Raw genomic sequence first — 26,233 nt, 5'->3', positions numbered from 1 at the left:
GTTTCCAGTTTCACATGGTGATTTGTATTTTTTAAAAATTTAAGAGGACAGCAGTGTGTCTATATAGCAGAATGTCTAGAAGATGTGATTCTGGAGGATTGACTCTTCAATTTATATGACACAACAATATGAGCAATCACATCTTTTCAAGATTCATGTTATCCACATGAATCTGATTTCTTACAAGCCAGACATTCTCCATTACAAATTACAGTGGTTATAGAAGTCTATTTTATGCTGTTTGGTATTATTCTGGGTTATGTTAGAAGTTTAATAAGACCTCATTAAAAGTGATTTCCTGTTCTTCCTATCTGAATTGAACATTCCCTGAATTTTGTCTTCCATAATGGAAAAGTCAGACTTACGCTCAAGACCACATTTCTTGGAAGCTGAGAGCATTGCTCTCTACTTACTTGAGGCTTGGTCACCGATAGCAAATATTCAAGGATTAAGTATGAAACAAAATATCCTAGGAAGTTTTAAGTAAGTTTTATGTTTCCAACAAAACAACTTGGCATGCAGTCATTCTGATCCATAATTTCGTTCATTCTCTGTAGCCCAGAGTCTTCACTGGTCGGGACTGTGCCGCCATGTCATAGTCCCATGTGGGGGGAAAGAACAACATCTTTTCTGACTTTCAAGCACTTCACTCACACGTTTACATGGTATTCTGGTATTCTAGACATTGTAATGTGGTTTTATAATATAGATTCATGTAGGCTGAAACAATTAAGGCTTGAATTAGCAAGCTCTCTTATCGGTACTTCCTAAAACCTGTATTATTCATATTTATATTTTGTGAAGAGTAATCTGTAGCTGTCATATGTGTAAACTAGTAAGTCATTATATTCTCTCTCTATAATACTATTTGTTTGAATAAAGCTGTTAAATAAAGATGCATTATGGAATATTCAGTTGGAAGAAATAATTGATGATTAAATGAATCCCTGGTGACATTCATTAGGTAGCTCTGCTATTTTGTAGTATTGTTCATGTAAGAAGAAGGGTCTCAGTTCAAATTTAACCAAATTCCAACTGCCTCTTGTGATGTAGTTGTATTTAGAAATGTTATTGGTGTGTAATTAAAACTTTAAAAAATGGTGATTTAAAAATTAATTAGTAGTAATCAATTACTAGTGATTTAAAAATTAATTACTAGTCATTTAAAGATTAATGACTAGTAATTAATCCAAAGTATTGTTAATTTTATTTGTAGGAAATAAAATAGCATATATTCCTTTTAATGTTAAAAGGAATATTCAGGTTGCAAGACTGAGATCAGAACAGATGGAAAATTGTTCATATTTCCTCCAATATCTAAGGACCTTAAATTAAAAAGCACAGAAATATAGTTTTCCCCCTGTATAAATAGCATGTGAGAAAAAGCTACTAAAGTAAATGATAAATAATACAGATACCCAGGAAAATTATTTTTGAGAAAGGACTTTGTAAACAAATGCAATAATGCCATTTATAATAAATATTTATTTTTTGAAAAATAAAGTTATGCATTACAAGCCCACTATTTTATTTAAATTGGTTTGCTAGGAAGATTTCCATTGAATAATGATATGAGTCACTATTTCTATTCCTGGTAAGATCCAGTTTAACAGTAGATAAACTGATTATGGTGTTTAAACCTTTGGCATTTCACTTTTTTATCATTTTAGCAAAAACTAATTTTAAATATATGCAAGTTAGATACATTCTTATCTTTTCTACATGGAGTTATCTTTTCTATATTCAGATAGCTGATATAATGTTTATATAATATATAATAGCTTATATAATGTTTATAATTATGCTATAACTCAGTAATACATTTACCTACTTAAAAATTTTGACTTAATATGATAAGTTAATACTGGGTGTGCCATAATAGCATAGCATAGAAGAATAAGAAGGAATTAAGGAGAATAAGAGAAAAAATTAATAATATCTTTAGAATGAAATAATTTAAATATGTTTGACTTTCCATCCTATTGTAATGACTTGAAGTCTTCATTCTAAAGTGGCTTACAAAATATTCCCCTTAATTTATGGTGCTGTATTTCCAGGAAATAATGCACTAAGGAAAAGGAATTTTTTTTTTTCTGTAAGAGAATGAGATTTGAATTACATACTACCTTCTTTACCTGTTAGCTTTTATCTATCCCCTCTTCATATCTTGATTCAGATATTCATAATGACTTTTCCTGGCTATTTCAAACCAAGAGAATACCATCCTTTGAACACCTATGTGGTTAGAAACATTCGACATTCATTCATTTATTTTTCTTCCCTCCTTTCATCAATCATTTTCTTGCAGAGGCTTCCAACTTGTTAAATTTCATCTATGATAGTTTAGATTGTTATATGTATTTTACAGACTTTAGTTACTTATGTTTGCATCGTGATAGAAGTTATAATGTTGGTAGTAGGAACAAGATCTTACTCTTTTCTGTGCTCTCATGCATACCCGTTATAGTGTTTCACACAGTAGTCATTCAATAAATGTTTGTTTCTAACAAGAAAGAAAAAGCAGAGTCCACATTCTTACAGAGTCCATAAGCTTATTCTCATAAACTAACCTTAACTTACAAGGTAACACAGCATAAACTGCCACCTCGTTGCCAGATTGATCAGCATAGCCTAAGTATGTATTATATATGTGGCCTGACCTAGCATGGATGGAATCTAATATTTGATAAATGTTGATGTCTTTCTCAAATTTTCACTAACAACTACAGTGAATTTTATGGACAGCCATAGATATTTTTAAGATGTATGTGTAATAGGAGAAAACATTCTATTAAGGAAATTGTCACATCTATACTCCTATAATCCAAATTTAGGAAAAAAAAAAAAGAGGACATCAGAAATATTCACTAAAAAAATTCTTAGCTTTACTAAGAGCATTCATATTAAATTTATAAAATTAATTCCACAACTTTATTGTGAATCTGTATAAACCTTATTTCTTGTATGAACTAAATAGATTTGCTCTAATCACCTAGCAACAATCTGCAGTCTATTTAGAGAATGACATTTCATTTTTTTTCCCCACTGAAAAGATGTTAAGACCTATTCTTTGGAATCTCGAATAGTTATGATCTATGGTGCAGTGGAAAGGAAATTATAGAATCTGGTTTATATAATCTTTTACCTGCCACTGACTAACTAGGTGACTTTTCCTAAATGTTTTTTGCCTCTACTTTATGTGTACCAAGAGGAGTTTTATTAGATCATTGCTGGTGTCTTTCCAACTGTGATCTTAAGAAATGTCCTCCTTACAGGTAGCTCTGGGTGATTCAATGTCCTAGAAATATTATCACCTAATTTGCTTAAATTCACCCTCTATTAATTACATACATTTTTTTTTTCAAATTACATGCTATTTCTAATTCAATATAAGCTCCAAGGGAAGAGTATTGAGTCTCCATACCTTAGCATTTTTCTACTAAGCAAATATAACAATTGGTAGCATTTAAATTTAGAAGAGAGAACAGATATATGGAACAGTATAAATGCTTACCATGTTGTTTGAGCAGAGATCTTTTGACTTTCTAGAATATTGACCCTGACCATGGATTTTAATTAAACAAAATTTAACTTTACTCATGAAAGAGTTTTAAGCTCACTTCCCTCCTTAAAATCCTTCTATAGGATAAAGTAAGCTCCAGTGGTTTCATGATCAGGTCCTATAAACACTTTAATCTTATCTTATAGACCTGATTTCATTTTGTCTGAGTGCTAATGATTTATCATTTTATTATGATTAGCAAATTCTCTGTAGCCTTTCGTTTTATGTGTCTATCTTAGGAGCAGCATGTAGCTATAATTTTTACACAGTTGGACAATAATTTTTTTCAGGTAGCTATATTAGTTCATCTGCTTTTATTATGCTTAATGATATATTTAAATTCCATCTTATTTTGTGCTTTCTATTGATCCTGCCTTTCCTACTTACTTTTTAATTGTCTGCATTCTTTTGCATTAACTGAGATTTTTAAAAAAGATTTATTTATTGTAGAGAGAGAGAAGATGCAAGAGTCAGGGGGAGAGGCAGAGGGAGAGAATCTTCAAGCATACTCCCCACTGAGTGTGGAGCCTGACATGGGGCTCCATCTGACGAACAATAAGAGCACAACCTGAGCCTAAACCAAGAGTCTGAAGCCTAACCGTTTGAGCCATCCAGGTGCCCCTGCATTAACTGGGATTTTTAAATTCTATTTTTGGTCCACTGGTTGGGGAGTTATAAACTACATTTCCACTATGATTCCTAAAATTATTTAAATCCATACCAAACAAAGTCCAAAGATAATAAATATCTCTCTTCTTCACTAGAAAAATTCAAAAACCTTAGAAAAATTTATTTCCCTTTCCTCCTTTTCTGCATGTTAGTTGTATAAGTTGTCACGTGGTAGATAGAGTGAGAGGGTAGGGGTGGACAGTGGGGGAAGAAGAGAGAGAGATCACTCTAGCTTTTTCTAGTCCCTTCTTATAAGGGTACTAATCTTCTTGTGAAGGCCCTACCCTTCTGTCCCCATCTAAACCTATCTCTCAAAGGCCCCATCTCCATGTGGGAGGTAGGGCTTCAACATATGAATTCTGAGGGGACATAACTCAGCCCATAGCACAAGGTAATTCAATTAAGAAAAAATAATCATTTTTAAAAAATGGAGTTAGAAAATTTGGATATCCATTTGCAAAAAGAAAAGAAAGAAAAGAAAAACTAAGCTTGAACTTTCTTTTTTGCCTTATTTTTTAAAAAGGCATAAAACTAGAAAGGTAGAAGAAAAAAATAGAAAAAAAAACTTTGTGACTTTCGATTAGGCAAAGATTTTTTATGGCATAAAACATATTACAAAAGAAAAAAATTATTAAATAAACCTCATGAAAATTAAAAATGCTTGTTCTTTGTAGAAAACTGTTAAGAAAACAAACAAGCAAACAAAAAACCATGCCACAGATTAGGAGAAAATACTTACAAAAACATAAATCTGATAATAAGAGTTATATCCAGAGTATATAAAGAAGTTATACAACTCAGTAATAAGAAGCTAACCACTGAATTTCATTTTTCAAAGCTTTAATAATTCACCAAAGAAGAAAGGAAATGACAAATGCATACTCAGAAATATTAGTCATTAGGGAAAAGACAGGTTAGCATTCAGTTATTATATAACCCAACAATTTCACTTATAGATACTTGTCCACATAAATATATATGCTGAAATATTCACAGCTGCTTTGTTGATGATAGCCAAAAACTGGAAACAGCCGAAGTGTCCATGAACTATTGCTTGATAAACCAACTGTATTTCTATATATTGTTAAGAAAAAAATGCTATCAAATTTCTAATACATGCACTATCATAAATTGATCCCAAAAGCATTACACTACTTTAAACAAGCCAGATATAAAATAATGCATGCTGAATGATATCATTTGTGGGAAAGTCTAGAAAGGCAAGACTGTAGTGATAAGAGCAGCTCAGTCCAGTTACCTGGAGCCAAGGATGTTAGTGAGGGCAGAGATGCCTGTTGAAGGGTATGAGGAAACTTTGTCAGATGATTCGAGTGTTTTATATACCTTGATCTAGTGATTATACGATTGTATCAATTGCTAAATCTCATTGAATTGTATATTTAACATGACTGGGTTATATTTCATGTATATTATACCCTAGTGTGGAAACTCTGCTGTTAGTTTGGAGATAATCTGCCCTTTTATCCTCTGGCAGCGTCTCAAAAATTTGTGGAGGCAAGAGGGTCTTTAGGGTTTTACAAATTCCTTACATTGTATCAAGGTGTGATTTCTTCATACTTATTTTTCTTGTGGTTGGTTCACTTTGCAGACTCTGTGAATTTATGCTTTCATCAATTTTGAAAAGTTCTCTACCACTATCTCTTTAAATATTGCCTTTCCTTGTTTTATTTTATTCTCTTCCTTTGGGACTCTGATTACCCTTAGGTTACATTTCCTAATAATGTCCTCTATGTCTTGTAACATCTCTTATATTTTCTTTATCTCTGTGTTCTAAATTCTAAATAACTTTTTCTTTAGCTTTTAGGAATCTGCATTTTGCCCACCTATTCAATTATATACAGTTGATCCCTGAATAACATGGATTTGATTTGGCTGGGTCCATTTGTATGTGGATTTCTTTTGATAAACAGGGTACACTACTATAAATGTATTTTCTCTTCACGATTTTTTTTTAAGATTTTATTTATTTATTTGACATATAGAGATCACAAGTAGGCAGAGAGGCAGGCAGAGAGAGAGGAGGAAGCAGGCTTCCCGCTGAGCAGAGAGCCCCATGCGGGGCTCGATCCCAGGACCCTGAGACCATGACCCAAGCCGAAGGCAGAGGCTTTAACCCACTGAGCCAGCCAGGTGCCCCCATTATGATTTTCTTAATAATGTTTCCTTTTCTCTAGCTTACCGTGTTGTAGGGATACAGTGTGAAATACATATAACAAAAAAAATGTGTGAGTTGACTGCTTATATTATCAGAAAGGTTTTTGGTCAATAGTAGCTATTAAGTTTTGGGGGGGGGGGGTCGAAAATTTTACGAGGATTTTCTACTGCACTGGGGGGTCAGCACCCAACCCTCACATTATTCAAGGGTCCACTGTGTTTTAAAAATTAGGAGTTCTATTTGATTCTTTTTCAAACGTCTGTCCTTAAAAGTAGGGTACTGTTTCTTGCTCATGTTTTTAAAAGTTCCCTTTTTAATTCTTTAAAAAGTACTGAGATATGCATAATTTGTATTCTATGTCTGATAAATCCAGTATTTTAAGTACCTGGGGGGTCTAATTTTGCTGTTTATTGTTTGCCTTGACTTATTAATACTGGCTGTTTCCTTTTGAGTTGTGTTATTTTGGATGATTAGCTCTTACTAGCTGGGACTTAACTATAGAAAACCTGAAAACTCTGAAATGAACGATTTTTCTTGAAGAGACTCATATTTCCTTCTGCCAGATTCCTGGGGCCAATTAAAGTTAACTCTTAATTTCCTTAGACCACACAAGCAGTGTGAATTTGAACCCCAATCTCATCTGCAAGCAGGATGTGGATTCTCAAGGGAGAATTATTGTCTCTTCTAGATGCCAATCCTTGGTAGACAAGTGTCCTTGTTTTCCTTTCCTGATGGTAGATTTTTTTTTTCTAGTCTAGTCTATTAGTGATGATGATGATAATAGAGATCTCATTCCAGTTCCTGATCTTGCTGAGTCCTGAGAGTCCCTTCAGGATAATGAAAACCAGGAGTCTAGGATTCAGGGAGCAGTAAACATATTCAGGGAAGCCACTACTTTGGACAAAGAGAATAATCAATATAATTGTTTGAAAAATAAAGAAACAAAAATACTTAACAAATCATGAATTATTAATACTAATTACACAAGTTAAGAATGTGTATGTATTTGTGTGTCTATTTGGAAAATACTTTAAATACGATTTTTTTTCCTTCTTGTGGTATCAAGGCTTATATTGATAATTTTGTATTCAACTGATGACACTCAAAAGACTACAAAATTTTTTAAAAAATGTTTTCAAGGTCAAATCAAATTGGAGGCAATCATTCTTCATTCCATTTATAAGACCTAGTAACTTGTCTCGGTAAAGCTTGTACTAAAAATGCCTCTTTATAGACAGGTAGTTAAAATACCATACAGACCTAATTTTTGACTGTCAAACCAAAATTATTTGCAAGCCATAGATACATACAACCTTGTATGCTGACACCTCACTTAACTGTTAAATCACCTGAAAGATTATCTTGTCTTTCTTTTATGTGAATTCAGAAGCACAAAGCTATTTAAAATTCCTTCTCCAGAGGAATTCTATTAGGAGTATTATATTTCTTTGGCAGTCCTAAAAGGAACCAGCTTGATATTTTAGCATCGTATTTTCTAAAGCTACTTTGGTTATTTTTTAAAAAGTTAGACTGAAACCTAAGAAATATGCACTATGCAAATGGAATGAATTTTATCAGAGTTCTACAGCTCAAAGTGTTCTTTCACACCTGTCTGGTATCAAGGTAAACCACTCCTATTAGCACTGTGACATTCAAAAATGCAAGTGATTATTAAGTGAAAACCCAAATAGATTGTGTTTTCACCTACTACTCTCTGCATCTTTAAATATGCACAAGCAGGGGAGGAGTCAAGATGGCGGAGAAGTAGCAGGCTGAGACTACTTCGGGTAGCGGGAGATCAGCTAAATAGCTTATCTAAAGATTGCAAACACCTACAAATCCAACGGGAGATTGAAGAGAAGAAGAACAGCAATTCCAGAAACAGAAAATCAACCACTTTCTGCAAGGTAGGACTGGCGGAGAAGTGAATCCAAAGCGACGGGAAGATAGACCGCGGGGGGAGGGGCCGGCTCCCGGCGAGCGGCGGAGCAACGGAGCAAAATCAGGACTTTTAAAAGTCTGTTCTGCTGAGGGACATCGCTCCAGAGGCTTAACTGGGGTGAAGCCCAGGCGGGGTAAGCGCGGCCTCAGGTCCCGCAGGGTCACAGAAGGATCGGGGGTGTCTCAGTGTCGCAGAGCTTACCGGTATTAGAACGGGGAAGCCGGCTGCAGAGACAGAGCCGAGGAGTGACTCTCAGCTCAGGGTTGAACCTTGAGCCGGTCGCAGGCTCGGTCAGCTCGGAGCGCGGCCGAGGCCAGGGTGACGAGAGTCATTTGGCACTGTTCTCTGAGGGCGCACTGAGGAGTGGGGCCCCGGGCTCTCGGCTCCTCCGGGCCGGAGACCAGGAGGCCGCCATCTTCATTCCCGTCCTCCGGACTCTACGGAAAGCGCTCAGGGAAAAAAAGCTCCCGAAAGCAAACCCAAGCGGATTACACAGCGCGGCCCGGGGTAAGGGCGGTGCAACTCCGCCTGGGGCAAAGACGCTTGAGAATCACTACAACGGGCCCCTCCCCCAGAAGATCTACGGGAAACCCAGCCAGGACCAAGTTCACCTACCAAGGAGAACGGCGGAATTCCAGAGGAGAAGAAAGCAAAGCACGGAACTCATGGCTTTCTCCCCATGATTTTTTAGCCTTGCAGTTAATTTAATTTTTTTTTCTTTTTCAATTTTTTTTTCTTTTTCTCTTCTTCTGCTAAATTTTTTTTAACTTTTACCATTTTCTTTTTTTCAACGTTTTTTAAATAGTTTATCTAATATATATATATTTTTTCCTCTTTTTATATTTATTTCTTTATCGGCTTTCTTTTTTTTAATAGTTTTTTTTTTTTCTTTCTTTCTGAGCCCCTTTTTATCCCCTTTCTCCCCCCTCACAATTCAGGATCTCTTCTGATTTGGCTAAAGCATATTTTCCTGGGGTTGTTGCCACCCTTTTAGTATTTTACTTGCTCCTTCATAAACTCTTATGTGGACAAAATGACAAGGCGGAAAAATTCACAACAAAAAAAAGAACAGGAGGCAGTACCAAAGGCTAGGGACCTAATCAATACAGACATTGGTAATATGTCAGATATAGAGTTCAGAATGATGATTCTCAAGGTTCTAGCCGGGCTTGAAAAAGGCATGGAAGATATTAAAGCATCCCTCTTGGGAGATATAAAAGCCCTTTCTGGAGAAATAAAAGAACTAAAATCTAACCAAGTTGAAATAAAAAAAGCTATTAATGAGGTGCAATCAAAAATGGAGGCTCTCACTGCTAGGATAAATGAGGCAGAAGAAAGAATTAGCGATATAGAAGACCAAATGACAGAGAATAAAGAAGCTGAGCAAAAGAGGGACAAACAGCTACTGGACCACGAGGGGAGAATTCGAGAGATAAGTGACACCATAAGACGAAACAACATTAGAATAATTGGGATTCCAGAAGAAGAGGAAACAGAGAGGGGAGCAGAAGGTATATTGGAGAGAATTATTGGAGAGAATTTCCCCAATATGGCAAAGGGAACAAGCATCAAAATCCAGGAGGTTCAGAGAACCCCCCTCAAAATCAATAAGAATAGGTCTACACCCCGTCACCTAATAGTGAAATTGACAAGTCTTAGTGACAAAGAAAAGATCCTGAAAGCAGCCCGGGAAAAGAAGTCTGTAACATACAATGGTAAAAATATTAGATTGGCAGCAGACTTATCCACAGAGACCTGGCAGGCCAGAAAGAGCTGGCATGATATATTCAGAGTACTAAATGAGAAAAACATGCAGCCAAGAATACTATATCCAGCTAGGCTATCATTGAAAATAGAAGGAGAGATTAAAAGCTTCCAGGACAAACAAAAACTGAAAGAATTTGCAAATACCAAACCAGCTCTACAGGAAATATTGAAAGGGGTCCTCTAAGCAAAGAGAGACCCTCAAAGTAGTAGATCAGAAAGAAACAGAGACAATATACAATAACAGTTACCTTACAGGCAATACAATGGCACTAAATTCATATCTCTCAATACTTACCCTGAATGTTAATGGGCTAAACGCCCCAATCAAAAGACACAGGGTATCAGAATGGATAAAAAAACAAAACCCATCTATGTGTTGCCTACAAGAAACTCATCTTACACCCGAAGACACCTCCAGGTTTAAAGTGAGGGGGTGGAAAAGAATTTACCATGCTAATGGACATCAGAAGAAAGCAGGAGTGGCAATCCTTATATCAGATCAATTAGATTTTAAGCCAAAGACTATAATAAGAGATGAGGAAGGACACTATATCATACTCAAAGGAACTGTCCAACAAGAAGATCTAACAATTTTAAATATCTATGCCCCTAACGTGGGAGCAGCCAACTATATAAACCAATTAATAACAAAATCAAAGAAACACTTCGACAAGAATACAATAATAGTAGGGGATTTTAACACTCCCCTCACTGAAATGGACAGATCATCCAAGCAAAAGATCAACAAGGAAATCAAGGCCTTAAATGACACACTGGACCAGATGGACATCACAGATATATTCAGAACATTTCATCCCAAAGCAACAGAATACACATTCTTCTCTAGTGCACATGGAACATTCTCCAGAATAGATCACATTCTTGGTCCTAAATCAAGTCTCAACCGGTATCAAAAGATTGGGATCATTCCCTGCATATTTTCAGACCACAATGCTCTAAAGCTAGAACTCAATAACAAGAGGAAATTTGGAAAGAACCCAAATACATGGAGACTAAACAGCATCCTTCTAAAGAATGAATGGGTCAACCAGGAAATCAAAGAAGAATTGAAAAAAATTATGGAAACAAATGATAATGAAAACACAACAGTTCAGAATCTGTGGGACACAACAAAGGCAGTCCTGAGAGGAAAATATATAGCGGTACAAGCCTTTCTCAAGAAACAAGAAAGGTCTCAGGTACACAACCTAACCCTACACCTAAAGGAGCTGGAGAAAGAACAAGAAAGAAACCCTAAACCCAGCAGGAGAAGAGAAATCATAAAGATCAGAGCAGAAATCAATGAAATAGAAACCAAAAAAACAATAGAACAAATCAACGAAACTAGGAGCTGGTTCTTTGAAAGAATTAATAAGATTGATAAACCCCTGGCCAGACTTATCAAAAAGAAAAGAGAAAGGACCCAAATAAATAAAATCATGAATGAAAGAGGAGAGATCACAACGAACACCAAAGAAATACAGACAATTATAAGAACATACTATGAGCAACTCTACGCCAACAAATTTGACAATCTGGAAGAAATGGATGCATTCCTAGAGACATATAAACTACCACAACTGAACCAGGAAGAAATAGAAAGCCTGAACAGACCCATAACCAGTAAGGAGATTGAAACAGTCATCAAAAATCTCCAAACAAACAAAAGCCCAGGGCCAGACGGCTTCCCGGGGGAATTCTACCAAACATTTAAAGGAGAACTAATTCCTATTCTCCTGAAACTGTTCCAAAAAATAGCAATAGAAGGAAAACTTCCAAACTCATTTTATGAGGCCAGCATCACCTTGATCCCAAAACCAGACAAGGATCCCAACAAAAAAGAGAACTACAGACCAATATCCTTGATGAACACAGATGCAAAAATTCTCGCCAAAATACTAGCCAATAGGATTCAACAGTACGTTAAAAGGATTATTCACCACGACCAAGTGGGATTTATTCCAGGGTTGCAAGGCTGGTTCAACATCCGCAAATCAATCAATGTGATACAACACATTAATAAAAGAAAGAACAAGAACCATATGATACTCTCCATAGATGCTGAAAAAGCATTTGACAAAGTACAGCATCCCTTCCTGATCAAAACTCTTCAAAGTGTAGGGATAGACGGCACATACCTCAATATTATCAAAGCCATCTATGAAAAACCCACTGCAAATATCATTCTCAATGGAGAAAAACTGAAAGCTTTTCCGCTAAGGTCAGGAACACGGCAGGGATGTCCGTTATCACCACTGCTATTCAACATAGTACTAGAAGTCCTAGCCTCAGCAATCAGACAACAAAAGGAAATTAAAGGCATCCAAATCGGCAAAGAAGAAGTCAAACTATCACTCTTCGCAGATGATATGATACTCTATGTGGAAAACCCAAAAGACTCCACTCCAAAACTGCTAGAACTTGTACAGGAATTCAGTAAAGTGTCAGGATATAAAATCAATGCACAGAAATCAGTTGCATTTCTCTACACCAACAACAAGACAGAAGAAAGAGAAATTAAGGAGTCCATCCCATTTACAATTGCACCCAAAACTATAAGATACCTAGGAATAAACCTAACCAAAGAGACTAAGAATCTATACTCAGAAAACTATAAAGTACTCATGAAAGAAATTGAGGAAGACACAAAGAAATGGAAAAATGTTCCATGCTCCTGGATTGGAAGAATAAATATTGTGAAATGTCTATGCTACCTAAAGCAATCTACACATTTAATGCAATTCCTATCAAAGTAACATCCATTTTTTTCAAAGAAATGGAACAAATAATCCTAAAATTTATATGGAACCAGAAAAGACCTCGAATAGCCAAAGGAATATTGAAAAAGAAAGCCAAAGTTGGTGGCATCACAATTCCGGACTTCAAGCTCTATTACAAAGCTGTCATCATCAAGACAGCATGGTACTGGCACAAAAACAGACACATAGATCAATGGAACAGAATAGAGAGCCCAGAAATGGACCCTCAACTCTATGGTCAACTCATCTTCGACAAAGCAGGAAAGAATGTCCAATGGAACAAAGACAGCCTCTTCAATAAATGGTGTTGGGAAAATTGGACAGCCACATGCAGAAAAATGAAATTGGATCATTTCCTTACACCACACACGAAAATAGACTCAAAATGGATGAAGGATCTCAATGTGAGAAAGGAATCCATCAAAATCCTCGAGGAAAACACAGGCAGCAACCTCTTCGACGTCAGCCGCAGCAACATCTTCCTAGGAACATCACCAAAGGCAAGGGAAGCAAGGGCAAAAATGAACTTTTGGGATTTTATCAAGATCAAAAGCTTTTGCACAGCAAAGGAAACAGTGAACAAAACCAAAAGACAACTGACAGAATGGGAGAAGATATTTGCAAATGACATATCAGATAAAGGGCTAGTGTCCAAAATCTATAAAGAACTTAGCAAACTCAACACCCAAAGAACCAATAATCCAATCAAGAAATGGGCAGAGGACATGAACAGACATTTCTGCAAAGAAGACATCCAGATGGCCAACAGACACATGAAAAAGTGCTCCATATCACTCGGCATCAGGGAAATACAAATCAAAACCACCATGAGATATCACCTCACACCAGTCAGAATGGCTAAAATTAACAAGTCAGGAAATGACAGATGCTGGCGAGGATGCGGAGAAAGGGGAACCCTCCTACACTGTTGGTGGGAATGCAAGCTGGTGCAACCACTCTGGAAAACAGCATGGAGGTTCCTCAAAATGTTGAAAATAGAACTACCCTATGACCCAGCAATTGCACTGCTGGGTATTTACCCTAAAGATACGAACATAGTGATCTGAAGGGGCACGTGCACCCGAATGTTTATAGCAGCAATGTCTACAATAGCCAAACTATGGAAAGAACCTAGATGTCCATCTACAGACGAATGGATAAAGAAGATGTGGTATATATACACAATGGAATACTATGCAGCCATCAAAAGAAATGAAATCTTGCCATTTGCGACGACGTGGATGGAACTAGAGGGTATCATGCTTAGCGAAATAAGTCAATCGGAGAAAGACAACTATCATATGATCTCCCTGATATGAGGGAGAGGAGATGCAACATGGGGGGTCGAGGGGGTAGGAGAAGAGTAAATGAAACAAGATGGGATTGGGAGGGAGACAAACCATAAGTGACTCTTAATCTCACAAAACAAACTGAGGGTTGATGGGGGGAGGGGGTTGGGAGAGGGGGTGGGGTTATGGATATCGGGGAGGGTATGTGCTATGGTGAGTGTTGTGAAGTGTGTAAACCTGGCGATTCGCAGACCTGTACCCCTGGGGATAAAAATATATGTTTATAAAGCTGTAAAAAAAAAAGAAAGAAAGAAAGAAAGAAAGGATGAATCCCCAAGTTTTGTAGCAACATGGACGGGACTGGAAGAGATTATGCTGAGTGAAATAAGTCAAGCAGAGAGAGTCAATTATCATATGGTTTCACTTATTTGTGGAGCATAACAAATAGCATGGAGGACAAGGGGAGATGGAGAGGAGAAGGGAGTTGAGGGAAATTGGAAGGGGAGGTGAACCATGAGAGACTATGGACTCTGAAAAACGATCTGAAAATTTTGAAGGGGTGGGGGGTGGGAGGTTGGGGGCACCAGGTGGTGGGTATTGTAGAGGGCACGGATTGCATGGAGCACTGGGTGTGGTGCAAAAATAATGAATACTGTTATGCTGAAAAAAATAAAAAAATTAAAAAAAAAAAAATAAATATGCACAAGCAGATTGTGTTTTCCCATATAAGTTTTAGAGTATCCCAGAAGAGCATACGAATAAAAAGAAAAAAAAAAGATTTATTGTAAGATTAAAAAATAGTCTGTAGTCACAGTGCAACTGTGGGGAAAAGAAATTATTGGGGCGTAGCTCAGGTAATTTTAAGAGACTGATGCTAATAGTGGAGGCTGAATACATTCTGAATTATGAAAAGAAAAAACAGTGGACAATAGAAGACAATAGCAATGATAACTACCACTTACTGGGTTCTTACTATATCAGAACTAGATGAGTGCTTAGAAACAGTCTCCACTATATGAGAATCCGTTTGTCAAGTGTTAAATACATACCACTTTATTCATGGAACAACTTTTTGAGTTAGGTCCCATTATTTGCTCTGTTCTCCAAATGAGAACACTGACAGAGTTGCATCAACTTTCTCAAGGTCACACGAACTTGAAAGTGTTCAGTCAAATAGAGAAGCCAAAAGAGGCTGATTGCAGAGACTATGCTCTCTAGTGACCTCTCCAATATATTCTCATTTAACTACTGACCTTCATCTCAACCCAGTTGGGGTATGTCTTATTCATCCTGTTTTAAAGATAGACTGATGGAGGTAGACGCTAAGTGACTTTCACAAGATTACTTATGAGTTCTAGTAGCAAGATAACTGGTTTAGTCTGGTTTCAGATTCTGAACTTTCCACCCTATTATTTTGCCTTTGTTATGGTATTTTTTATTCTTTAGTTATTCAGTCATTTGGTCATTTATTTAACAAATATCTGTAGAACTCTTTGTAAAATGCTTTCTTCTGGGCTCTGGGGGTACAAAGAAAGTGAACAAGAAAGGCAAAGTTCCAAAGTTGACATTCTAGTTGGGGGGGGTGGGGTGGGCGGGGGGGCGGTTGGAGATGGGCAATAAACACAAAAAAAACCCAATAAGTGAATGTCAAGTGTTAGTAGTTGCAGTGAAGAAAAATAAGGCATTATAAGGGGCTAGAAAATGATGGGAAGATGGGTGTATTCAGATTTTTTAAGTAAAATGGTCAATGCAAGGAAATGTGCAACTGTCACTGGTAATTTTACAGTACTGTCATTTTCTATCACAAATATCTTGACTCCCTGGTTCATATGACATTGAAACTGAATCTGAGTTTTATATCAGTCTTCTGGTTTCCAGAAGAATATGTTTGACTTAACATCTACCATTTCATTACAGAGATGCTTTTATGCTGGTTTTATTTCATACTTCTGTTTGAAGAGACAAAATGAGTAATTGTTTTATTTCTAAATATCCAAAATAACCAGCATAATAAGGTGAACAAATGTTTGGACTTAATAGGAAAGTGTGCCTTGCCAACAATTAAGTAAAAGGGTCTTCTCTGGTCATTAACACTTGATATGGGATATTAGTTCTTAGAGACAATCTCATGATAAAAGCAGTGGTGATGTTAAGAACTAATTGACAGATTTTAATTGAAGAACTCTTGTATTACAGAGTATATGACGGTGAGATGTGTTCAACTTGTTTTCACTTTTCTTTAGAAAGCTGAAACTCTTCTTCCCAGTAGTAATTAAAAATAAACGGCAGTCATTAACTTACTGTGGGCTTCTAATGGCCACAACATTGCTTCCTTGCATGAATGATTTACTGATTTCAAGCAAAGTAATTCAACACTGAAGTTATCTTGAAAATTAAAAACCATTCTAGATAATGAATAGTTTTAATTTCTATAGCACCAATTTATGTGTAGACTTCTTTTTTTTTAATGTATTCTTCTGGACACATACAGCTTCCTAACTAACAAAAATGGTCTGAAAGGGATTATACCAAAGAATAGCTCACAAACCTCAGTGTCTGTGCTTAGTTCTGTAGACTTAAGGTGACATTCACTCATTCATTCATTCAACCAACATTATGGAGAAGCTTTTTTAGGCTAGGCATTTTCCCAAATGCTTTGGGAAGTAAACAAACAAACAAACTAGCAAATAAACAAAACAAACAAACAAACAAAAAGAAGTCTTTGTCCTCAAAAGAATTTATTGTTATAGAATTGGTTAATATTTTATTCTAATCTTGTTCCTTTTATTAAATTGGTTGTATCGTAATTTATTTAACCATTCCCATATTGTAGAATATTTAGGAAATATGTATATGATATAAAAAAGCTTGTGTTAAAAAAAAAAAAAAGCTTGTGTTGAGGATGTGAGGGAGATCTGGCTGCGATATCTGTCACCCCATTGATCGCCAGGGTTGATTCAGCTGATCTGGCTGGCTAGGCGGGTGTCCCCTTCCTCCTTCGCTGCCCCCTCCTGACAAGTGCTACTCGTTCTGTGGAAGAGGACGACCTTTCCCAATAGAGGAGCACTGTTCAAGGGTGTAGGATTTCCCTGCTAAAACCTGCAGAGGAGCTGCCCAGGTCCATTTGTAGAACATAAGGTAGTTAAGCTTCCAAGACTCCAGACACATCCAAATAGGGCACTGCATGTGGCAGTCTGTCTTTCTTTAAAAAAAAAAAAAAAAAAGTTTGTGTTGAATATTCCTGATAATAAATATTTATTCATATTTCTGATTATTTCTTTGGCATGGATTTCTAGAGAACAGTATAATAATTAGGTTAAAGGCGTGTACATTTTAATCTCTTCACAAATTTGATGAAAATCAGTCCCAAATTGCAAAATAGGAAAAAAGGTTATATCATCTTATATTGCCACCAACACTGTATGAGAGAGCCTTTCCTTATTCCATTTCCTTGTCAACCTTAAGAATATACAATGTTCCTGGGGACCTGGGTGACTTGTCAGTTGAGCATCTAACTTTTGATTTTTGCTCAGGTCATGATCTCTGGATCCTGGGATGGAACCTTGCGTTGGCTCGACACTCAGTGGGGACTCTGTTTGAGGATTCTCTCTCATTTTCCCTCTGCCCTCCCCCCCGAGTAGTATTTGGTGCTACTGCTTTATATTTTAGCAACCTTCTTACCTAGAGAAAAGTGAAAAAAAAAGTGAGAAAAGTAAAAAGTGAAAAAAAAAATACCATGCATAGGTTTTACAAGGTTCTAACCCAATGTTATTTAAAAAAGAAGTTATAGAGTAGCTTCGTGGTTCATCTGTAATTATCTGTTGCATCTTTGCAACAGCATTTTGCCCTTTATTTCTTCGTATGCTCAACTACTTGATCTTTCTGTTCTTATTTCAGTGGTTATGTATGTTCTTTATTTCTAGAACCATCGGACACAAAAATCGGTATGTCAAAGTTCCCCGGGGTCACATCTGGGTTGAAGGTGATCATCATGGACACAGTTTTGACAGTAATTCTTTTGGGCCGGTAAGTCATCTTGTTGCATGCTAATAATTGGATACACATAGGAACAAACTTATGTCAGGTGGGTTGCTCAGGTAATCCAGCCAAGACTGTGAATTGTGTAGTGAAGCAGTTTATATTTGAAAAGTTCCTTTAAAAAAAAAAAAAGATTTTATTTATTTATTTGACAGACAGAGATCACAAGTAGGCAGAGAGGCAAGCAGAGAGAGAGGAGGAAGTAGGCTCCCTGCTGAACAGAGAGCCTGATGTGGGGCTCAGTCCCAGGACTCTGGGATCATGACCTTAGCCTAAGGCAGAGGCTTAACCCACTGAGCCACCCAGGAGCCCTGAAAAGTTCCTTTTAAATATTATATAAATAATATAAACTGTGAAGGGGTGGGTGTGTGTGTGTTTCATAGAAAAGAACTTAGATCCTTTAATAAAGTACCGAAGATGGTTTCTACTGGCTAACTAAATCCCAGTAGGAAGTTCTAGTTTTTTTTTTCTCCACAGAAACACTTGGTGCTTTATGTTTCCAGTTAGTGTTTAATAGATAAAATGTGTGAAAGACCTATATGCATCAATTTTCTATATTTGTCAAAAATGCAGGTATGATGGAAATCATATTGCTAAGTCCCATTTTGTTCACAATTAATAACAGAAATGCTCACACTCCTTATGCCTTGTTTATATTCTATGAAATATGTGATTAAACTGATATTTTGTCATTGTTTTCATTTTGAATGCTTATGGAAGTTTTCTGTGAACTCCTGAAATAAAGCATCATATAAAGTGCAGAATATTTTAGTTAGTAGAAACTGACTTCTAGTTACCTAGGTCTGTTTAAAAACTTGGGTCTTGAGCTCATTAGATTTTTCTATAGCTAGACCTATCTATACTTGTTATGTATGTGTAAATTAATATCGAGCATGTTCAGCTATGTTTGCAAAAACAATCACCCACGTGCTTTTGTCTAAAACTCAATGTTGGTGGTCTATAAAACAATTTCTATCACGTATTATGAGTGAACACTATTATTGTCACTAGAGGAGCAGTCACTTTGACTTACCTTTGGCTAAAAGAACAGTAAGAGAGGTGGGTTTGGATGGGTGTTATATAGATATGTGGAAGAAAACTTTATATGAGATTACTCCTACTTCTTTTTGGGGGGAGGGTTTGCAGTGATGATAATAAAATCTTCTAAGGCCTTCTTTGCCTTTTAATGCAAAAATTTTGCTTTTAATTATTACAAAAATGCAATTTAATCTTTTTAGGGTATATCAAAGATGGGATGAACAGATTGGAAATGTTGTAGGTCATTTAGGGTGTAGTAGAAGTGACTTAGGAAAAAATTTAGTAGCAACTTGAAAGTAGAAATAAATCATCTAAAAGAAGTTTTATTTCTCTCTCATCAATGAGATTAAATCTCTTGAGTGTATCATGTTGTTGGCCAAATCCACATTAAAATTTTGGTTAACTTTGGTTTGGGTTTTAATTCAATAGGGTAGTGACTCTGAAATCAAGTGTTAAAATTACTGTGTTTTATTATCAGGTGTGAGGTGTGTGGTGAATAATTAGGTACTCATAATAAAGTCCTGAAGTTTGAGATTGCTTTGCATTTTCATTATGAATAAATAAAGCCAATACAATATTGCTTATATAACTAATATTATTGTCAATTTATCATACTCCATATGCTTTCTTACTTGGGAGAGAAAATGATAGAGTTGATAGCCAGAATACTGAGAATTGCCTATAACCCTCAGTGTAATGATCTTTAAAAGAAAGAGAAAGTGGAGCACCTGGGTGGCTCAGTTGGTTAAGCGTGGGACTCTTGAGTTTCCTCAGGTCATGATCTCAGGATCTTGAGACTGAGCCCCACCTGGGCTCCTAGTGAAGCGTCTCCTTAAGATTCTCCCTCTACGCCTCCATCTGCCCCTCCCCCTGCTCGAGTGCATGCACTCTCTCTCTAAAAATAGATAAATGCATAAATAAATAGAGAAAGTAAGAACCATTATGAAGGATCCCTTTTGTTTATTATAATAAGAATCTACAGTATGCAAAACATTGACAGATATATTGTGTGCAGCCCTTTAATGCCATTTGGCTAAAATTGTGTTTTTAAATGAAGTCTACTTGTTCAATATAACATGACTGGTACAAGATTCTGAGGCACAAAACCATTGTGAAATTTAGCAGTTGTTTTACTCCCTTTTTAATTGTTATAAACAAATAAACAAACATTAAGTCCCTTGGTTCATGGGGTGGGCTAAACTATCAATGTCCATTCGCTTAACTAGTTTTATTTTAATTTGTCAAAATTAAGTGAAGAACCTTTCTAGGATGAAGGAAAACATTTGGCATGTCCTGTATAAAGCTATTTGTATCTGATGAGTTACAGTAAACCTTTTTTTTTTTAACTTTTACAATGAACTCTTCTGTTTTGTGTACCAATAGCATTTATGACTAGGAAAATTATTAATATTGATGCTCCCAAGCACGTCTTAAAAGGACAAAAGGGGAAACAAGTGAAATAAAATGCACAATCCTTATTTAAAGCTAAATTGTGATATTGTGAAATCACTGTGATATTATAGAGTTTTCTTGCTGCATTTAAAAATATATTTTATTGATTTATTTGTTTGTTGTTTATTTATGTGAGAAAGAGAGTAAGATCATGAGTGGGGAGAGGGAGAGGGAAAGAGAGAATCTCAAGTAGACTCCACATTGAGCATGGAGACCCATACAGGGCTGGATCCCAGGATCATGACCTGAGCCAAAACAGAGTCAGGCACTTAACCAACTGAGCCACCCAGGTGCCCCTCTGATTCCGTTTTTGATTAATAAATGGTTATTGGAACACTTTGGTGATTATTTTAAAGTTTTTATAATTATGAAAAATAAAAAATAAGATTCTGTAATTCTTAAAAACTAAAATAATCCTCAATTTTAAAATTCATACATACTTGAAAATCATTATATTTTTCCAATAATTCTAAGTTGCATTTTTTGGGTATCATTCAGTGTACTTGAAGGTCATATGTGGAAGGTCCGTCAGTAAGCTCTAGGCTTTCTGGATGGTTGACTCATTTCTCCCCTTGGAAGGAGGGAATGCATATGTTTTTGATGTAAACAATCCATCTTAAGGCAGCCAGGATTGTCTCTGATATGCTTATCTTGACTTTTTGGAAACTTGTTGAAGTCTTTATCCTTCATTTGCCTCCCAAATAATTACAGAAATGTACCCATATAGTTTTACATGCTTTAACTCTTTAAATAGTAATTATACTCTATAATAGAATTTACCTAGTTTGTTTTAAATTTTGACCTACTAGCAATCATAATGGAGCTGACTTTTTCCATATTCAGGTAGACTTTTGCTTGAAATCTAAAGAAGAATAAGAAAGAATGTCTCATTCTGGTGATTTTCTACTTTGTTTTATTATTTCTTATTTATTCTTTAACATTTCAATTTGCTTTTCTGATTTGTTTTATTGCCACTCTATGGATGCTTTCAAGAGGGAATGAAATAGTTATGAGTAAAAGATGAATAATGGATTATGAATTTAAAGATAGCAATATTGATATAGCAATAGAGTACATACAGTGGAACAAGATCCAACAGCTATACTTTTAAATTATAGAGAATGACATTATAAAAAGAAACAGAAAATCAGATAATTTTGGTTATGGACCTCATCAATCAATTACCTTGTATGGGTCTACATTTCCTCATGTATAGAAGGAAGAGTTTTTTCTTCTCTGAATCCATCTTAAATAAATACATAATAAAAGTATATATTTATCTCAACGAGTGATAAAATTTATTTAACTGTACTCCTATGATATATATAATCCAAAGACACATCATCACAATTTTAGTAAACATCCTCAAGAACCTAAAATAAGAGAGTATCTAAAGTGTGGTTCATTCAGAGGTTGAAATATTGGGTAGTCATTAAAAATTATATTTGTGACATACATGACATAATGTTCATGGTATTATTTTAAGTAAAAGCATAAAGACCAAAATATACAGTTTGTGTTAATTGTCTCCAAATGTTATAATTATGGTTGATTCTTTTTTATACCTTTGTACTTTTTCTTTGTTTTAAGATTTGCAGCCAGTTTTTATTTTTATTTTTAATTTTTATTTTTAATTTATTTGATAGAGAGAGACACAGAGAGAGAGAACACAAGCAGGGAGAGTGGGAGAGGGAGAGGAACTCAATGCTGGGCTCAATCCCAGGACCCTGGAATCATGACCTGAACTGAAGGCAGAACCTTAATGACTGAGCCACACAGGTGCCCCTTTATTATTTTTATAATTAGAAAAAAAAAACCTAATTCTTTTAGAAAGTAAGATAAAGGCATTTAAAGTAAATGACTTCTAAGTTTCATTCTGACTCTTACGTTTTATAAATATGTTGATGGTTTTATGACCAGCGGGAAAAATATCACATATATCATTAGGTAGGAAATGTTTCAATCATGAAAAATATCTCTGTGGACTATCTTCATGCTAAACCTCTTGAATACATCATCATAACACAAAGATAGAAAATGTCTTATCTTATAATATGGATTCACTAAGGTATGACATTAGCTTAGATTTCTAGTGTGAGAAATAGCTTCTATAATTTTCCTTTAAAACTATGATAATTATCTAGAAGTGTTTTCCAGTTAGTTTGTTTTACTGGGTTATAGATTAAAAGTATCTGATGATTCTGATATACTGGTATATGATTGCTTAGAATATTTGATAAGCTCTTCTCTTACCAATTCTTTTGTTCTATGAAATTAGTGTCTTTCTCTTTGCCATCCCTACTTTCATGTAGAAAATATTAAGACACTTTCTCCTGTAGCCATGTTGTTGTTCTTTGTAAGCACTCAGAAGTAACTGATTATCATCGATATTGATGAATTTTCTGCTTGCTTTAAAATGAAAGTGCATTGGGGCCCCTGGGTGGCTCAGTCCGTTAAGTGTCTGCCTTTGGCTCAGGTCATGATCACACTCCTGGGGTCCCTGTGTTGGGCTCCATGCTCATTGGAGAGTCTGCTTCTCCCTTTCCCTCTGCTCCTCCCTCTGCTCTTCCCCCTGCTCATGCTTTCTTTCTGCTCTCAAAATAAGTAAAATCTTTTTTAAAAACTTAAAAATGAAAGCACATTAAAAGCAAGTATTTGTGTGTATACATGCATAGTTGTGAATATTCACATAGTAAATTTTAACTATTTCAGATTCGCAGATTTTCATCAGTTAAAAATGCATACAGCATTTCATTCTTTCATTTACTATATTCTTCTCAGTACTTATATTTGAAATATCCTCATAACTATTCATTCCTTGTTGGTGAAAACACAAATGTGACTCTTGCCATGTCTTCCACTGGGTTTGTACATTTTCTCTCTTTGAAGTTTTTCTTTCATTCCATCTAGCTCTAAGTCACAAGACACTGAGATCCTCTCACTGTTTGCTATGTAGTGATTTCTTATAAAGCATATATGTTACAATTCTAGTTACTTAGTATCTAAATCAAATAATTCATTTTTACTTCATTGAGCAAAGAACATTAGAAAAAGAACTTTGGGCTTAAACATTTCCAGGCAAAGATAACCTTTCCAGAAATGTATAAAAGTGTTTTGATTTTTGGGTTTGTGATCATAGTGTCACCTTGTGAACAATTTGTGTGCAGGTACCGTGAAGCAGAACTGAACAATTTGGACGTAGAAACTATGCATGATATACTGCCTTTATCTGAAAAGGGAAACTGCAAGTTGTACTAAGTATGAATTCTTTTTAGTTCCAAGTCATTTGGAAAATGGCTAACCTAAAAAAAATCATGGATACCTAATTAAATAAAATATTAACCCCCTAGAATGTTTTCTTGAAGGAAATATACCTAACAGGAAATTACAGTTTTAGAATAAATGAGGAGTAGAAATATTACTTATTAATTCAATGAATGGATTGTCTACAAATGATGATATATAAGCAATCATTGAAAGGAAGATTAAAATTCCATAGAATTCCCTTTGAACCTAATGAAGATCAAAGTCTTTTACTTTTTAAAAAAAGGTAGTGAAGGGGTGCCTGGGTGGCTCAGTCGGTTAAGCATCTGCCTTCAGCTCAGGCCATGATCTGAGCCTTTGAGTAGGGCTCTCTGCTTGATGGAGAGCCTGCTTCTCCCTTTCCTCTACCTGCTGCTCTGCCTGATTGTGCTCTCTCTGTCTCTCTGTCAAATGAATAAATAAAATCTTTAAAAAAAAATTTAAAAATTTTAAGAGCTAGTGAAAAAGTAAAGAAAATGAACAAAGTTTGTATTTTTACGTTATACAAGTCTTTCTGTTAAGTTGTCAAGGCACATTTTGAGCATCTATTATTTGTCCACATTTGATTTTGGCCTGGATTCTGTTGGCTAGAATGGATCAGGAGAAATGAGGATTGTACTAACCAGAGATGGGCTGCTAGATTAGGTAGTACATGTGGAAAATGAACATTTTAAGAGGTTTACTATCTAGTCATGCCTGTTTTTAACTTTTTCCCTACACTACGCCTTTTTGGTAAAAGAGAAATATGGTATGTGATTAGGGCAGCAAAACAGGATTCCTGGAGATGCAAGAAAGCTGAAAGAAAGATAACAGGTAGGGACATTTTTATATTTTTGAGACCACAGGACAAAGCAGGGACTTGGGATGGAATCTGAGGTTTACAATGTTCAGAGGTTCTAAGGACTGGGATCCAAGTCCTGCATAATAAGGAGCACATTGAACTTGCGGGTCTTCCCAGACCTTTGGTCTCTGTCATCAGGGATGCCCTGATGCCTGGAAGGAGAAGGGATGAGAGTCAACAGATACAACAATGACTGAATTACAACTCCAACTTCAAGGAAGGATCTCTAGGGCTGAGGCAGGCAATCAGGCAGACACACAAAGTGTAAGAGGTGCTCCAAGTCGGGGCACAACGGGGCCTCTTCGAGGAGTAGATGTTTGTGTACTAAAAATCCAGAAGAAAAAAAAAAAAAAACAGAAAATTTCCTAGGAGGATTTAGTAGAACAGAGTGTTCTGAAATCTGTGAAATAATAACTGTTTGGTAAAATCTCGTGTTGCATAAAACACTTTAGATGCTGCATGTTTTGTGAATGAAGTGGTTTAGCCCTGGAGTGCTTAATTGGTTTCAGCTGCATTGAAAACACTCGGCTTATACAATACAGAATAATCTTGTGGATGCAGGAAAATGAATTGACATTTCATTTTATTTATTGTTGAAGTGTAGCACTTTGCTTATGTAAGTTCTCTTGAGCAGCTAGAGTAACTTCTCTTTAAAATCAGCCATTTTCAAATAAAGAAGAAGGTCATTAGATTGTGTTGACAGGATCCAAATAAAGTGTTCTATTCACACTTTCTTTGAAACATGTTGCTTAGACTTTAATTGGTGATGTTTTCTTGTAGTACATGCTTTTGTTCATTTAAAAATTTGTTAGGAACTAAAATAATCTATATTTTATAGAAAAATAATGATTCTTGAGGGTTGTAGCTTGACATGTTCCTTTGGTTGTTTCTCACAGTTCCCCTTAAACAACTGGAACAGAACAACTTCACATTTTATTTAGATATAATTTTCATTTGGCTGAGGTCAACACAGGCATACATTTCATAAAAAGTTCAAACTCAGTTAAAGTAATGCCACTATAATTAAAATATCTGTATAACCAAAGATGGCCAAGAGTCGGTAAAGAGCCCGTTCTCTGGAGGGATATTTAAAACGGAGAAAGGCCTGTACAACGAAATAAAAACAAAAATCCCTTGAGATTAGTACTACTTTTAGTTGGATTTGTTACTGTATAGTTAGGACATCAAAAAAAAAAAAAGGATTTAAAAAAAGAGAGTATGGAAAGATGATGTCAACCAAAGGTAGTGGTGAAGTAAATAATATCATCCTCTCGTACACCCCACGGAGAACAGAGACAATCTGAGCTTCCATTTCTACCAAATCAAATTTTGCTTTCTGTCTTAATTATTCTGTTAGTGTAGAAATCATTTTCCACATGACTTCATTTTCAGATAGG

At 35.7% G+C, this 26,233-nt stretch overlaps 1 protein-coding gene across 3 annotated transcripts in view; it reads left to right on the top strand.

Moving 5' to 3' along the window:
* The window catches only part of IMMP2L (inner mitochondrial membrane peptidase subunit 2), an 876,168-nt gene that overhangs the window by 649,948 nt on the left and 199,987 nt on the right, over positions 1 to 26,233 (top strand). For all 3 annotated transcript variants that reach the window (XM_047694954.1, XM_047694953.1, XM_047694955.1), the window contains exon 6: positions 18,088 to 18,190. In XM_047694954.1, the coding sequence (XP_047550910.1) occupies positions 18,088 to 18,190 (103 nt within the window). The remainder of the gene's footprint in view (positions 1 to 18,087; positions 18,191 to 26,233) is intronic.

This window comes from Lutra lutra, chromosome 11, assembly GCF_902655055.1.
Source record: "Lutra lutra chromosome 11, mLutLut1.2, whole genome shotgun sequence".
Taxonomy (NCBI): Eukaryota; Metazoa; Chordata; class Mammalia; order Carnivora; family Mustelidae; genus Lutra; species Lutra lutra.
The sequence above is the reverse complement of the archived record's forward strand: the minus strand, read 5'-3'. Positions and strand labels throughout refer to the sequence as shown.